This window comes from Gouania willdenowi, chromosome 5 (genome assembly GCF_900634775.1).
Source record: "Gouania willdenowi chromosome 5, fGouWil2.1, whole genome shotgun sequence".
In the NCBI taxonomy this organism is placed as follows: domain Eukaryota; kingdom Metazoa; phylum Chordata; class Actinopteri; order Blenniiformes; family Gobiesocidae; genus Gouania; species Gouania willdenowi.
In genome coordinates this window covers 29834600-29852469 of record NC_041048.1, presented here as the reverse complement: position 1 = coordinate 29852469, position 17870 = coordinate 29834600, and the positions used below count along the sequence as shown (strand labels likewise).

Sequence of the window (17870 nt, the reverse complement as noted above, 5' to 3'; positions counted from 1 at the left end):
ACAAATATACAGCATTTGGCAGGGCGATTACGACCTTACTTGTTACATTTGTACTCATACATCTTGGTAGCTGAATAATATGTGTACTCATGCATTAAATATATTATCACTTAATGTGAATGGCCTTAACTCTGCTATCAAATGCACTCGTGTTCTTGAGTACTTGTGTGAGTCCATCTGAGCATATTTATCTCCATCACTTTCAATTTTCCTTTTGATGAACATGATAATATCGAACTCTTCTTTTATTTCTTCTTCTTTAAGTCCATGCAGAGTGGACATGCCCCTCCCTGGACATTAAAACCATGAGCTGACCCTAGTTTCTATCATCTGGTCTAGAACCATCACTTCCACAGACAACAGACAGAATAAAGCTCAGTCAACATGGGATGCACTTATTTATTGAAATGTATATTAAATGATTATTTAATGTTCCGTCATTTTATTTTCTAGAAGATGTTTTTCATTGTTTAAATAATTTAGAGATTTAAGGAAGGTTTATATGATATGATTCAAGGACAGATTGTTATAATGCATAATAAAGGTGATTTACTTGAGTCACCACTAATTTCAGATTGTTTTTAAGTCTTTGTATAAAGTGACTTTAACAGGACAACAATGATGTGCAGGGCTGCAGTAATGTTGGCTTCATACAATAATAATAACGCCAACAACCACTGCACACGCCACCAGAGAAGCTTCCAGTGAATATTTTACAAATAAAAAAAAAGTTCACTGATGGGGACCTCAATGTCCCCATCAGTGACCTTTTTTTCAAAGGTTGTTATTTTGAGAAGAATCATATTTATGATTAAAAGTTATGACTGCATTATATTCTAAAGTTTAGAATTATCTGGCACGTCTTCCTTTTATTCTGTTCACAGCATAACCTTATATTTAGTTTTAAAAAATGTGTTTACAGCTAATTTTACTGATTATTGTTACACATCATCCTGCATGTGCATTATATACAGTATAAATGTGTAGATTTAACTGTTGGAGAAACCATTTTATTAAATATAAAGCAAACAACATGCAAACAAAAAACAAAGGTAGGAGTGTATTTAAATTGTGAAATTAGTGAGTTGTTAAAGTGCTGAGGTGTAGCGGAGGGTCTTCATCTGCAGAGACGTGATGATGAGGGGTTCAAGTAAAACCCAGAATTCCAAGGTACTTTTGAGGGTATAAACATGCATATTAACACATTACAGGTATATTAACCCATATAAACCAAAAAATATAGAAATGGGACATTTTACTGCTGCAAATGTATGACATATTACTGGTATTTTGAGAACAGGACACGTGTAGATTTCTTAGTTGTGCAGGACTCCCAGGAACTCCACATACTGAAAATTGATAATGCGACAAGTGCACTAACATGATTTTTTTCTGGGTTATATAATAGCCAACCACATGTGTCCTGTCCACAAAATACCAGTAATATGTTACACATTTGCATCAGTTTATATGGGTTAATATACCAGTAATATGTGTTTATATGTGTATTTATATCCTCGGAAATACCCGGACCCGATGATGAGCTGCGACACTCCGTTACTGTCGCGCTGTCGGCTGATCAAAGAGAAGTCCTGACAGTCACATTGTCCTCTGCCTCCATGAGTTCTCTGTGGTGTCGTTCATATATCCTCAGGTAACTCCATCTCCTTTTCATCGGCTAACGAGCACTTCTGACACCGTTATCATCACTGAAGTACATCCTCTGCTGTGCCTTTTTTCTGGTTGTGTCTATGTGGGAGGACCACTTCAGGTCCTGTGAGATTGTGGATCCCAGGAACCTGAAAGAGTCCACGGTAACCACTTTGCTATTCAGAATGGTAAGGGGGGGGGGGGGGGGGGTCTCCTGAAGTCCACTGTCATCTCCACAGTCTTGAGCGGGTTCAGTTCCAGATGGTTCTGACTGCACCAGAGAGCCAGCTGTTCCACCTCCCGTCTGAAGGCAGACTCGTCCCCTTCCCGGATGAGATCGATGACGGTGGTGTCATCTGCAAACTTCAGGTGTTTCACAGAGGGGTCCCCTGAGGTGCAGTCATTGGTGTAGAGGGAGAATAGGAGTGGGGAGAAAACGCACCCCTGGGGGGCACCAGTGCTGAGTGACCGGGTGCTGGATGTGATGCTTCCCAGCCTTACTTGCTGCTTCCTGTCAGTCAGGAAGTTGGTAATCCACTGACAGGTGGAGGCCGGCACTGTGAGCTGGGTGAGTTTCTGGTGAAGGATGACTGGGATGATGGTGTTGAACGCAGAGCTGAAATCCACAAACAGGATCCTAGCGTAGGTCCCTGGGGAGTCGAGGTGATGCAAGATGTAGTTCACTCCCATGTTGACTGCATCCTCGACCGACCTGTTTGCCCGATAGGCAAACTGTAGGGGGTCCAGCAGGGGTCCTGTGATGTCCTTCAGGTGGCTCGGCACCAGCCTCTCAAAGGACTTCATAACTACCGACGTCAGAGCAATGGGTCGATAGTCATTGAGTCCTGTGATGGCAGGTTTCTATGGGACTGGGATGATGCTGGAGCTTTTGAAGCAGGATGGTACTTCACACAGCTCCAGTGATGTATTGAAGATCCGTGTGAAGATGGGGGCCAGCTGCTCAGCACAGGCTTTTAGGCAGGAGGGAGACACTCCGTCTGGTCCTGGAGCCTTTTTGATCTTTTGTTTCTTGAATAGATGGCACACATCTCTTTCAATGATCTTCAGGGCAGGTGGGCGGTGAGAGGGTGAGGTGGGGGAAAGTGGGGGGAGCAGGAAGGGCAGAGTCCAGGTGATGGGCTGATGCAATGAGCTGGGAAGTGGGTGTGAACACCTGCAGTAGAAGCTATTCAGGTCTTCAGCTAGTCTATTGTTACCTGCAGGTTGGGGGGAGGAGGGTTTCCTGTAGTTTGTAACCTCACACAGGCCTTTCCATACTTCTAAATGGTCTTTGTTTTGAGAAGCTTTGTTTTAGCTTCTCAGTGTAGCACCTCTTGGCTACTCTGATCTCCTTGGCGAGTGTGTTGCTGGTCTGCTTAAACAGGACCCAGTCCCCACTCGTGTAGGCTTCCTCCTTAGCCTGACACAGCATCCTAAGTTGAGGTGTGAACCAGGGTTTGTTGTTGTATGTGCAGAAGGTCCTGGTCTGCACACACGTCCTCACAGAAGCTGATGTAAGATGTCACAGTGTCAGTCATTGACGTTGAAAACACACTATTAAAACAAAATGATTGTTCCCTTGTAGTGGGGGGCGATTTCAATGCAGTTCTTAATCCATCTCTTGATAGATCAAATTTGGATGCTTCTGCCAATCTATCGTCTAACCTGCTGAATACACTTGTTAAAAATCTTGCTTTGCATGATTTTTGGCGTATACAAAATGTAAATGCTAGAGATTATACATTTTTCTCTGCTAGACATAAGACATTCTCCCGGATAGATTATATTTTTCACAGCCCAGTTTTAATTACAGAAAACTGTATGATGATATTATCTGCTGAACTGTATATACCTGTATATATATATATCCTTTATTCTCTATCTATCCTTTATATTTATCATTATTATTATTATTGTTGCTGGGTTGTTCTTTGTTTTTTTTTTTTTTATTTATTTTTGTTGTTTGTTTTGTGCACCAACTACCAAGACAAATTCCATGTACTGTCCTTAAAACAGTACATCGCCATTAAAAACATTTCTGATTCTGATTCTGAAATACGTCCTTACTAACTCACTCAGAATCAGTTCACTTAAAACCCAATTAAAAGATTTTTTTGGACATCAATGGACGAGAGTGCTCTAACCCGCAGATATTATGGGAGGCCACAAAATGTTTTATCCGTGGTTTCTGTATCTCATTCTCTTCAACTCTAGCAAAGGGTTAGAGTTCGACAAATAACAAACCTTGAAAATAAAACTCAATCAGTAGAGACTTTACAAAAAAATAACTTCACAGAGGTTCAGGCCAAACTACTGACATCTTTAAAAAAAGGAATACAACAGTCTGTCCCTGTCAAGGGCAGAATTTATCCTGCATAGAACTAGGCAAAAATACTACTTTGAATTACAGAAACCTAGTCACCTGTTGACGCTTATGCTGAAGGAATGTAAAATAAAAGCTCATATCAGAGCAATAAATAAACCTGATGGCAAAATCTCAACAAACCCACAGGTTATTAATACAACGTTTTTATCCTTTCATGAAAAGTTATATAAATCTGAGATTATTCATGATAATACTACATGTACACAATTTCTTGACAATTCCCACTCTACAGCAAGAAGTTCAAGCTGATTTGAAAACTGAGTTAAAGTTGAATGAGTTGCATAGAGCTTTGAAAGGTCTCAACAAAAGTAAATCACCTGGCCTAGATGGTCCCCCACCGGAGCTGTATTTGGAACTCTGGGATACAGTGGGCACCCTCATACTTAATTCATTTAACTTTGCAATTAAGAGTGGTACCTTCCATAGAGATCAAAAAACAGCACTCATGACCTTACTCTTGAAAAAGGGAAAAATCATTTGGAATGCTCAAGTTTTAGACGAATATCCTTACTATTAAGTGATCTGAAGATATATGCTAAAGCACTTGCTCTTCGCCTTGAGAACGTGATTCAGTCTTTAGTCAACGAAGACCAAACAGGCTTTAAAAAGGGGCGCTATGCATCGGATAACACAAGGAGACTACTACACATCATAGATATGGCCGAAACACATCCAGACCCCTGTGCTTTATTTTCACTTGATGCAGAGAAGGCCTTTGATCTGATAGAGTGGGAATATATATGAGCGGTACTACAACGTTTTGGATTTAAAAATAATTTTCTAACAATGATGAAAAGACTTTACCATTCTCCCTTAGCATGCGTTTTAACAGGTGACATTATCTCTTCCCCTATTACCTTACAGCGTGGAACAAGACAGGGGTATCCACTTTCGCCACTCTTATTTTGTCTCTCTCCGGAACCTCTATCACAAGCCACTAAACAATCCACAGCATCCCCTATCAAAATTGGTTACCATAAACATTTATCTTTGTATGCAGATGATATAATCTTGTTCTTAAACAACTAAGGTATTCTATAATTTCAGCAACTTATCAGGTTACAAAATTAATTGGACAAAATCTGCACTCATGCCTTTAAATAATATAGAGGGAAACACTGCCATTCCAGTAGGTAGTCAACCTAAAAAATCTTTCACGTATCGGGCATTATAATTCATAAAAACGTGTATAAAATGAATCAAGACAATTTCAAAGCTATGTTAAGCAACATAAGATCAGATATTCAAAGATGGGAAAGTTTAAGAACCTCTCTTCAAGGTAGGATTAACATGGTCAAAATGAATGTACCGCCCCGTCTCAACTTCCTTTTCTCTATGTTACCACTCTGCCCTCCTCAAAATTACTTTAAAGACATCCACTCCATGGTTTCAAGGTTTCTTTGGGAAGGAAAACAGCCAAATACACTGCAACGACCCAAACTGCTAGGTGGTCTGGCAGTCCCAAAGTTTGAACTTTACTATTGGTCATTTCAGATCAGAGCATTAAGCAGATGGGTAGATACACAATCCACTACTGCTTGGAAAATTATAAAATCTGTTAAAATATTACCACAACAGCTACAAGATATTCTGTTCTCCAGCTTATCGAACAAAACAATCAAAAACAACTTTGGGCCCATCATTGCAAATTCTATACAGGTGTGGAGGAAAATAGAACGTTGGATGGGCGGCCCTTTTAATTTCTGTCAGAACACAACAATATGGCACAATCCAAGGTTATTATGTTGTAACAAACCATTTAATCAACCATCTTGGTCATCAAGAGGTGCACTCCCACTGGTTGATATTTACAACATTCACAGTCTTCGATCGCTACAGAACTTAAAAACACATTTCTCACTTACTGCTTCCTCTTACTTTGTTTACTTTCAGCTAAGATCATTGGGTCATTCTTACACATGTTTTGGATTGTCAAATCATTTCTGAATTCTGGTCTCATGTAAACTCAGTGTTAACAGACACAGTGGACAATCTTTACATTCCTAATCCTGCATTTTGTCTCCTTAATGATAACTCTGATGTAACTTTAACACAAATTAAGCTCAAGATGGTGTTTGCGGGTTTTAACTCTGCTAAAAAAAACATTTTAAAACAACGGTTTACTCCAGGTATGTGCATGAAATCGTTCTGCTCTCAAAGCCTGATCAATATTATCAACCTGGAACATACAACTGCACGTCTTAACAAGGCTCAACCAGCGACTGTTCAAGCATGGAATGCTTTTTCATCAAAGTTAATTTCTTGGACCAGCGACAATGGGCAATCACTGAGCTTTATCTGATGTATTTACCTGCCTGCTTGATGTTTTGTGCCAATAGAATCCTGTCAGTATTTACTTTTCTGGATATGTCTGTCTGTCTGTCCCCCCCCCCCCCCCCCCCCCAATAATTAAATAAAAGTTTTGATCACAAAATGGTTACGTCTTTTCAAATTACGTAAAATAAATGACCTGTTATTTCAGCCACTGCTTGTTGCAGAAAAACTTAATATTGTCACTAAAACCTGAAAACATTTTGCAAATATCTACAGTCATTGTCAGGCTTTACTTCATAGTTAATAAAAAAGGGTGCGACCAAATTCTGTGCTGGTGCGACCAACTGAAAAAGTTGGTGTTGGTCTCACCAGTGCCACCACTGGAAAAGTTAGTGTAGAGCCCTGAATAGCAAAAAAATATATAATTAAATTAAATAATATTTTAAATTGTACACTTAGGCTAGCCATCATCCACAAAGCCCTGTTGTTGAGTCAAAAATATCCCATTCTGGTGACTTCAACCGTATTCAGAGGGAACAGCTCTTCCTCTTCCATGCTTTGCAATTTTTTGAATTGTTGTACTCAGCTCCAGCTCAAACTGTGGGACTCATGTGCAGAGTCCAAATGTGCGCAGCTCACGATGTATGTTCTCACACTATGCGGACTGACACTCTGACAAGATCTGACATGATTCATACATGACAAGTCGAGGTCTTGTTTCTGGAAATGCAACGTACAAATTAGAAGAAGAACACTGAAGCACTGCCATTAAAACAGACGAAGAAGAAGAACCCGGAAGTGGAGAAACACTTGCATATCTCAGCAAAAAAAGCTTTAAAAAAGAAAAGACGGCCATGTGATGGACCAGGAGCTGGCTGGACAGACCTGGTAGTACAGTCTGTCAATTTTACAGCAGTCCTACGGTGTTCTTGCATGCGCAGTGTGAGACGGCCCATGGCACTGCTTTGACTGTGAGATACCCTCACGAGGAGCGACTGGATTTTAAACATGTTTGATTTCCTTACGACCAAATGATTGCGGATTGGGAGCTGGTCGTGAGGTGTTAATCGCTTCTCGTGACCCCATGTACAGTATACTACACGATGCACGACACACGATCTAGCAGAGACTCGCACGATCCCAAAAATTGACAGAAGAGTCAAAAATCGGCTCAAAATGGGCCAAAAATCGCACAGTGTATGGCTGCCTTTAGCTTGTTTGGGACTGTGAAACGCCTCCGTCTCAAACTGCACAAGGCAATACAATATGGTGACGTGCGGTTGTTGTGTTACTTTTCTTTTGTTTAACCCATTCCTAAAAAGCAGTGGGCAGCCACAGTGTAGTGGCCAGAGAGCACTTAAGATTAAGTGCCTTACTAAAGGCCCGACAGTGATGTCACACAGCAGATTTAAACTTGCGACTCTTAAAGTCTGTTTATTTATTCATTAGGTATTAACTGCTACAGTTGCTTGATTAGCGATGTATTTATTGACAGTGCATAAAGGACATAGAATAACTAAAAACTTTTCCTTCAGTTTACTAAATAGAGGATTCAAGAAATCATCAGTTGCTGTTCTGTACCACATTCTGAATCATCTGATCTTTTTGAGCTACTCCAAAGAGAAACAACCGTATGTTTAGTTGACTGAGGACACCTACCCTCTTTGCTGTTATGGATAATATTCTTGCAGAGCAGATCATTGTGGCAGAGCACCACAGGGGAGCCCAGCGTAGATAAGTGATCCTTCATCCACGCCATCTCCTGCTCCAGTAAATACTTGCTGGGAACCTCCTGCTGGATTCTGAACAAAGGAAAGACAGCAGGAATAGGTCAGCTTTTTCCCAAAATGCTCTCTGACTGTTGTGATACCTCTAAAGGAAAACAATACCTCTTCAGGAAAACAAAAGCGACATGGTAGGCCAAAGAAACAACCTCACACACTGATAGTGGGAGACGTTTCTGTTAAAGATGCTCAGAAGATGTTTAGCAGCAACGTGAAAGTGATCTGCTTACCTAATGACACAGTATCAGACCTGGCTAACAAAATCTTGTATATTGTTGCAGATTTCCCACATTTGAAAAATGTTGTTATTCATTTTGGGTTAAATGATTTAGCCAAGGAGGAGTCTGAGGTGTTAAAGCAGGATTTCACCCATCTGCTAAAAACTGTGAGCTGTTTGCAGCCTAAAGTGTTCATCAGTGGCCCGATAGCTCCAGTCCGCAAAGGAGATCTGAAATTCTCAAGGATTTACTCTTTACTCTCTGCGCTTGCCTTAGGACAGTTTCCCTCCCATTGCTATTATGATAGCTGTGTTCATCGCCATGGCAACTGTTGTGATGGTGGTGAATATTATTTTATGGAGACGGTGTCTGTCCCTCGACCCATATTTCACAATGATTTTAACATAAAATCAAATAAAAGAGCTATCAATTATAAAAATCTGAAAAAAATTAAAATCTCAAATCTAGAAACACCAAAACATAAAACCATTAGATGTGCTCTATTAAATATTAGATCACTGAGATCCAAATCTCTACTAGTAAATGTTGTTTAAATAATTCTAGCACACTTTCTGTAAATCATATAAACTTTATTTCACTTCTCAAATATCACTGTGTTTGTTTCCTATATGATAAATTTAACTGGAATTTGTTATCCAAACAACCCATTATTTATTAAGGAAAATCATGAACATTTACAAGGGTGCCCAAACTTTTGCATACCACTGTATCCCTATCAATAGGCTACGTGCCACAGTCCTTTAAAGTAGCTGTAATCAAACCCCTTCTCAAAAAACCTACTCTTGATTCCAGCACTTTAGCAAACTACAGGCCTATATCTAATCTTCCTTTTATTTCAAAGATTCTTGAGAAAGTTGTGGCGGCTCAGCTCTGTGAATTTCTTCAAAACAACAGCCTGTTCGAGGACTTCCAGTCAGGTTTTAGAGCTCAACACAGCACAGAGACTGCTTTAGTTAAAGTAACTAATGATCTACTCTGGGCTTCAGATGAAGGACGACTCTCAGTGCTGGTTTTATTAGATCTTAGTGCAGCTTTTGACACTATAGATCACTATATTCTACTAGAGAGATTAGAGAAATTACTTGGAATCACAGGGACTGCCCTAAACTGGTTTAAGTCCTACCTATCTGATAGGTACCAGTTTGTACACGTGAATAATAGGTCTTCTGTGTACACTAAAGTAAGCTACGGGGTTCCTCAGGGCTCTGTGCTAGGTCCAATCCTCTTCTGTATCTATATGCTCCCCCTTGGTAATGTTATGAGAAAATACTCTGTTAACTTTCACTGTTATGCTGATGATACCCAACTGTATGTATCAATGAAGCCAGGTGAGACAAATCAGCTATCTAAACTTGAGGCCTGTCTAAAGGACATTAGGGCCTGGATGGACCAACATTTTCTTCTTCTCAACTCAGACAAGACTGAGGTCATTGTACTGGGCCCACGACACCTTAGAGAAACCAATGCTAGCCTAACTGCCCTAGATGGCATTACTCTGGCACGAAGCACAACTGTTAGAAACCTTGGGGTTCTATTTGATCAGGATTTATCCTTCAACTCTCACATAAAACAAACTTCAAGAACTGCCTTCTTTCATCTCCGTAACATTGCTAAAATCAGATCTATCCTGTCTCAGGGCGACGCCGAAAAACTAGTCCATGCTTTTGTTACCTCTAGACTGGATTATTGTAATTCTCTTTTAGCAGGCTGCCCGAGCAAGTCGCTTAAGACACTTCAGCTGGTTCAAAATGCTGCAGCACGTGTACTGACTAAAACTAGGAGAAGAGATCACATTACTCCTGTATTAGCCTCTCTGCATTGGCTTCCCATAAAATATAGAATAGAATTCAAGATTCTTCTTCTCACTTATAAAGCCCTAAATGGACAGGCACCAGCCTATCTCAAGGAGCTTGTAGTGCCATACAATCCCCCCAGAACACTACGCTCTCAAAATGCTGGACTACTCGTTGTTCCATTTGTCTCTAAAAGTAGTATAGGAGGAAGAGCTTTCAGTTATCAGGCCCCACTTCTCTGGAACCATCTACCAACCACGGTTCGGGGGGCAGACACCCTCTCTACCTTTAAGGTTAGGCTCAAAACATTCCTCTTTGGTAAAGCTTTTAGTTAGGAACCAGCTCATAGCTCATAATTAAGATGCAATAGGCATAGACTGCCGGGGGTCTGGCATGCTCGGTTGGAGAGAGGTTGGAGAGGGCGTTAAGAGAGAGGTCATTTAGGCTAGAGAGGGACCGGAGAGGGTCCCATTCCTCTCTCAAACACTCCCTCTATGTCTGCTTCTTCCCTTGTGTGTTTGCTCCTGTACTCCTTCTGGCTTTTGTCTTGCAGGTCCGTGGGATCCTTAGTGTGGAGTTACAGAGTCTCAGCGGCTCTGTCTCCACCCTCTCCTCTGCACACATCCAACACAGCATAACGTGGATGGCTGTTCATCATAGGAATGGGATCCACACAAGGTTCCTGCTGCTTAACAGAAGGTTTTCCTTGCCGCCATGATGAATTCATGTTGGGTGTGGGATACATATGTATGTGTATATATGCATATGTGTGTATCCATAAAATGAAGAGTCCGTCCTTAAGACTGCTCTACTGTAAAGTGCCTTGAGATACCATTGGTTATGATTTGGCGCTATACAAATAAAGATTGATTGATTGATTGATTGATTTGAATAAATTTTTGTCTTCGGCTTGTGCTGCCCTTTCACTAAATTTCATAGAAAATGTTCCTATTTTTTGGGAACGTCATCTTTTTTAGAGCAGATGGACTGTGTCTAAACAAGGCTGGGGTAAAACTTTTCACATCCAACTTGTTTTACTTCAGTCACACTGCTATCAGTTCTGATAAAGACAGATGACAACATGTACCATCGAAGAACAAAACAACAAGGAAAGAACATGGAGTCGATGAGCTTCCAGCAAGAAATCAAAATCGCCAAAATGAAGAGGTAAACCCAACCCCCACATCTCAGGACCCACCAGCTTCACCCCAAAATTCAACTACTTCCACCTCATCCAGCTTCTCTCCTACCCCTGCCTTCTTGGATTTAACTGCCCAGATGAACGAGCTGGTTCTGGCTGGCACAAGACTGACACCCCACCCTTTACCCCACCATGGTCCCATCTTATCTCCTCTAAAGAACCAATCTGCACCACCCATCGCTCCTCAACGATACCAGGCCCAGGATCACTCTTCTCCTCAGGCCAGCTGTGTTCATCTTAGAGCGACACAGGTCTGATGTGTGCTGGGTCCGGACTGCAATACCTCTATTTTTAGGAACAATCAGAAAAAGTCAGGGCCTTATGGAGTTAATGCAGCTTCTTTAATTCCTGTGGTGACGGGAAACACAGGTAAAATTGTGAAATTAAAGAAAAGCAAAAAGCTTTATAGAGGTAAAAATTTGACTCCTACAACATGTCATCCAAAAAGTCCACCAGTGTCTCCAGTAAAGTCTTTAAAATTAGCTCTTCTTAATGTTAGATCTCTTGTTAACAAGTTACTACTAATTAATGATATTATTTTGACACATCACTTGGACTTTTTATTTCTTAATGAAACGTGGTTGAATGATGGTATCAGTAATACTATTCTCAATTAAAGTGCACCACAAGAGTATTTATTTCAATAAGTGTCGTACTTGCAGGAAAGGTGGTGGAGTTGCTGCCATTTTTAAATCAATATTTCAGTGCAAAGAAATAACATTTGGTGATTTTATCTCCTTTGAATACTTACTGAAGGGTGATTCAAGAGTTCTGTTTTTAGTCATTTATAGACCCCCAAAATATTCTGGAGAATTCATGGATGAGTTTGCTGAACTGCTGTCAGTTGTATGCACTGAATACAACTTTTTAATAATAACAGGTGACTTAAATATTCATGTAGACAATAACATGGACAATACTGCCAAAGAACTGTATGCTTTAATGGACACTTTTGGTCTAACACAACATGTGACTGGTCCGACACACACTCAAGGTCACACTTTGGATCTGGTTATCTCTAAAGGTGTTGATATCTCTGCTGTTGATGTAAGAGACTTAGCTCTATCTGATCATTTCTGTGTCTTTTTTGACCTAGAGACTGTAACATCTGTTCCCCCTAGTTATGTGTGTTTAAAGAAAAGGTACATAAATGACAACACAAGTGCACAGTTTATGGAAGCCATAGCAATGACACCAACACTGAGTGCTGAGACAGTTGATGATCTTCTGGATGAGTTTAATACAAAAGTCTGTAATCTTATAGATGTGGTGGCTCCAATCAAAACTAAGAGAAAACCAAACACACAGAAAACACCTTGGAGGAGGACTGAGATAATGCAGAATTTGAAATCTGACTGTAGAAGAGCTGAGCGTAAATGGAGATCAACAAAACTCCAAATTCAACTAGAACTATACAAAATAAGTCTGCGAAAATTCAATGATGGCTTGTTCAAAGCAAGGCAGCAACACTTTTCTGAAATTATTGCCAAAAATGTCAACAACTCTCGCACGTTGTTTTCTGTAATTGAAAAGCTCACAACCCCCCAAGATCAGATAGCCCCTGAATTACTGTCATCTGGAAAATGCAATGAATTTGCTGTATATTTCAATGAAAAAATACATTCAATAAGGTCAAACATCAGAACAAACCAGCAAAATCACAAAAAGCTTGAACAGCTTCAACCACTGAGGGATGAGTCAACTACAATGTTAGAGTTTATTACAGTGAACCCAAAAACAATAGAGGAGACTGTTCAGCAGCTGAATCCATCAACGTGTTGCCTTGACACAATACCCTAAAACTTCTTTAAAATTGTTGTAAAGTCAATTGTCACTGATTTGTGTCAGATAATTAACTGCTCATTCCAATCAGGCACCGTACCAAAATCCCTGAAAGTAGCTGCTGTGAAACCTCTGTTAAAAAAGAGAACACTGGATGCCTCTATACTGGCTAACTATAGACCAATCAGCAACCTTCCATTCATGGCCAAGATCATTGAGAAGGTGGTCTTCTACCAACTGAGTCAATTCTTAACATTCAACAAAATATTTGATAAATTTCAGTCAGGTTTTTGTTCTCATCACAGCACTGAAACTGCTCTGATCAAAGTGATCAATGACAAAAGGTTGAACACTGATTCTGGAAAAGTATCTGTACTCATTCTATTGGATCTAAGTGCTGCATTTGACACTGTAGATCATACAATTTTGTTGCAGATTGCAAACATGGGTTGGACTAAATGGAAAAGTAATGCAATGGTTTAAGTCATACTTGGAGGAGCGAAGCTATTTTGTAAGCATTGGAAACTTTGAATCTGACAGATTACCAATGTCCTGTGGGGTTCTTCAGGGCTCTGTTCTTGGAACCCTTCTGTTTAGCCTGTATATGCTTCCTTTAGGACAAATTTTACACAACTGTAAGGTTGATTATCAGAGCTACGCAGATGATACACAACTATATCTATCAGTGAACCCAGATGACTATGGTCCCATTGAGGTGTTGTGTGACTGTTTAGAAAAAGTAAACTGCTGGATGAGTGAAAACTTCCTTCAACTAAACCATGACAAGATGGAGGTGATTGTCTTTGGTAACAAGGAAAAGAGGACTGCTGTCAGCAATTATCTTGAGTCTCGATCTTTAAAAGCTAAAGACCAAGTCAAAAACCTTGGTGTTCTGATTGACTCAGATCTTACATTCAGCAGTCAGATCAAATCTATCACAAAAACAGCCTTCTACCACCTAAAGAACATCTCCAGAGTGAAAGGTTTAATGGCTCAGAAAGATAGGGAGAAACTGGTCCATGCTTTCATATCCAGCAGACTAGACTATTGTAATGGTCTTCTGACAGGAATCCCCCAAAAGAGCATCAAACAGCTACAGCTGGTTCAGAACGCTGCAGCTCGGGTCTTAACCAGAACAAAGAGGTCAGAGCACATTAGTCCAGTTTTAAAGTCTTTACACTGGTTCCCAGTCAGCCTCAGAAAAGACTTTAAAGTTATGCTGCTGGTGTATAAATCTGTGAATGGGTTTGGTCCAGAATACATCAGTGACATGTTAGTCAGGTATGAACCCAGCAGGTCTCTCAGATCTATGGACACAGGTCAGATAGTGGAGTCCAGAGCTCACAGTAAACATGGAGCTGGTTTGTTATGCTGCAAAGAAGTGGAACAAACTGCCAGCAGAGCTGAAGTCAGCATCCAATGTGAACACTTTTAAATCAAAGTTAAAGGCACTTTTTTTCTCTACTGCATATAATTGAGAGAGAGATTTTTGGTCATGTTGTTGATGTCATGTGTTTGTTGATGATTTTAATTGATTTTACTGATGATTTTAAATGTTCTTATTGATTTTAAACAATTGAATGTTTTATCATGTAAAGCACATTGAGTTGCCTTGAGTATGAAATGTGCTATACAAATGAATTTGCCTTGCCTTGCCTTGCCTAAAGTACATCTGAGAACAGAATTCTCGCACAGTTAAGGAATAAAGCTGTGCACGCTGCAGTACTAGGAAAACAATTAAAACCCATAGGGGCGGATTCACTAAGATAAATAAAAGGGTGGTAAACCAGTTGTGTCCCTAAATCCTTTGGTGATGCAGTTTCCTCACCAGCTGGGAGGAATTCACTAAGATTGCAGCAATAATTAGTGCATGTGCAGAAATGGTTGAGACCGCCCTATTTAAATGAGCATTTTGCTAGTTCAATGTGGAGAGGTGAATGGACAGAAGCACACAATGACACTTCTCTGTCTGCTGCACAAACATTTAATAATGTAGAAAACTAAATAAATGTTTTTTTTTTTTTTTAAATAACTTTAAAACCAAATAATATTTTTTTCCCCCTAATTTAATGTGGTTTATCCTTCAGGTCCTGTAACTTTGCTCTGATCAGTCCATAAAAAACAGGCAGACTTGGACAGAAACCCATGTTATTTATCTGCCATTGATCCAAGTTAATGCAGCAACACAATCTGTCAATCAGTCTGCACCATTTGAAAATGATCTACTGACCATCATCCAGCAGGTCTGAGCTCCTGAGTAGTGCTGTGTCACCACACTCTGATATGTGAACATTGTGCCATTACTACGTAAATTATAAGGCTGGGTATCGATTCAAATTTCCCAAATCAATTCAATTAAATTCACTAGGGCCCAAAATTCGATTCGATTCACGATTCAGTTTACGATTCACTTTTGATTCCGTTAAGGATATCATGCAGTACCAATTTTACTTGGATATGGAAGACATTCTCATTAGAACTAAAAATGCAAATAGTAGAAACTACAGCTTTATCTTGGTGCATTAGTAAAAATATGAATATTTACATTAATAATTGAATCTCATGCTACATTAATCATGTACGTTTTATTTAACATAACTGAGCATAGGGGTGGGCGAGAAGGGAAAAAAATATAACAATTTTCATCATTTAAATACTATTTTAAAGCTATTTACTAATAAAACAAACCAATTCACCTACTTAAAATCATCGCCCTAAAAGGAAAAGAAGGAATAAAAGATCATTTAAGACAATGTAATTTCACATAATTTTTAAGAATGTACAGTATGTAAGCAATTCATCAAACTGGTTCCAAGTGCATTTAACATCAAACAAAAGGCTGACAAGTTATTTTAGTGACACAGTATTTTTACTTAGTTTAACTAAAGTAGTGTAGCATTAGCATTAGCAACACTTGCTACATAACAAGACAGCATATCTGTCGAGTGATTTCCATTTGTTTTTGAGGTAACACACATTAATAAAATCCTACTTTAAACAGTGTGTGAACCCCTCATTTCACACAGTTTGGACAATCACATCCTTTACAAGATAAAACGTTACTGCTTTGTTTACATTAGGCCTGGGTGATATAAGCCAATATTGATATCTCTATAATTTTTCCTTAAAATGGCTATAGGTGATAGAAACTCCATTTATTTCTTTTAATTTTTAGTTTTACAAGAAAAACAATAATAGGTCAAAGTCAGTAGAGAAAAATGCCACAAAGACCCTTTTATTAATCACTATCAGCAAAATATCAACATTTTGTGTCACTTTTGACTTTTTCCTTCATTAAGGCTGAAATGCGTCATTAAAATCTGTAGTGTTGCTTTTTTTAGGGCAGCTCTGAGTTGTTGAAAGTAGTTTTTAAAGTAAATCACATTCAGGACACTGTCCCTTTACAATGTGTTGGATTTTAAAATTTGAATGCAGTCAGAAACTTGCTATGACACCCATCAAGCATTTCAAAAAAGGTTTTTAACCATATATGATATAGCAACATCAAATCTAGGTGGTTCCTGAAAAGCAGTTTTATCCTTCTATATTTGAAAAAAAAGAAAGCAGAACAATGTGATGTTGCAAAAGGAATGTACTTATAGAACCCAAAGTTAAGCCATTAATCTTTTTTCTTTTTTACTAACCAATTTTTTGGTTTATATGGGTTAATATACCAGTAATGTGTTTATATGCATGTTTATACCTTAAATCTCTGGTCTTTGGAGAGAGCAGACGTGTTTTCCTTTGCTCCGATAACACGACCTTGGCTACAGCTGGCTACAGCTGAACAGCCTGAACAGCCTGAAAAACTGGGCCCAAGACTGAAGGAAAATGGTGAAAAAACCACAGGGAGGCCCTTCAGAACCCAATTCGGGTTTGGAAGAGGTCAAGGATATGATACGCGAGGGTCTACAAAACCTATCTGCCGAGATAAAGTCGTTGGAAAAGACGCTGGAAAACTCACTGGAAAGACTACAAAGCGAAACAAAGGTACTGAAAGAAAAGAATGAAAGAAATGCTGAAGAGATAAAATTGTTGAACGCGAGGGTTGAACAGCTGGAACAAAAGGAAAGAGAGAAAGATGTCATCATCACAGGCCTAAAGATAAAACCCAGGAGTGCCAAAGAAAAATGATAACAGAGCTGTAAAAATAACCTTCACGAATATAAAATTCAAAGGAGAAATACTCAAGCAAGGAAACAAACTCAAGGGAACGAAGGTGTACATCAATGAAAACCTGACGAAACAAAATGCAAGCATTGCATGGAAGGCACGCCAAATAAAAAAAGAAGGAAAGATTGTGAAGACGTGGTCAAAAAACTGCAGGATTTACATCCAGGAAGAAGAGGACGGAAAACCAGTTCTCATCAAAACGATGGACAACTTGGGAAAATACGAAGGATCCACCTAAACAACAACATTACTGATTGTAATCATGGATATGGACCCAGATCTATATAAACACTGGAAACAAAACTCAGACTGTGATTATTTTACGGAGACCGAATTAAATGTGGAAACCAAGAGTAAAAAAAAGGTCTGTCATTTATTCATTTCAATTGCTAGGTGGTGGGGTGATTAAGGATTACATTAAATTTAAATTCAAAGTGTTTATTGTCATATGTGCAGTTAGAAACACGTTTTTTTTTATATACAATGAAATTACTACCTTGCTTATGAACTAAGATATAATAATGTGTTTATACAAGTTAAATCTAACAGTGGAAAATACAACACTGCCAATAAAACTAACAACAGCAG

At 39.2% G+C, this 17870-nt stretch overlaps 1 protein-coding gene across 2 annotated transcripts in view; it reads right to left on the bottom strand.

Moving 5' to 3' along the window:
• Positions 1 to 17870, bottom strand: part of etnk2 (ethanolamine kinase 2) — a 52690-nt gene that overhangs the window by 12143 nt on the left and 22677 nt on the right. For both annotated transcript variants that reach the window (XM_028447741.1, XM_028447742.1), the window contains exon 6: positions 7970 to 8112. In XM_028447741.1, the coding sequence (XP_028303542.1) occupies positions 7970 to 8112 (143 nt within the window). The remainder of the gene's footprint in view (positions 1 to 7969; positions 8113 to 17870) is intronic.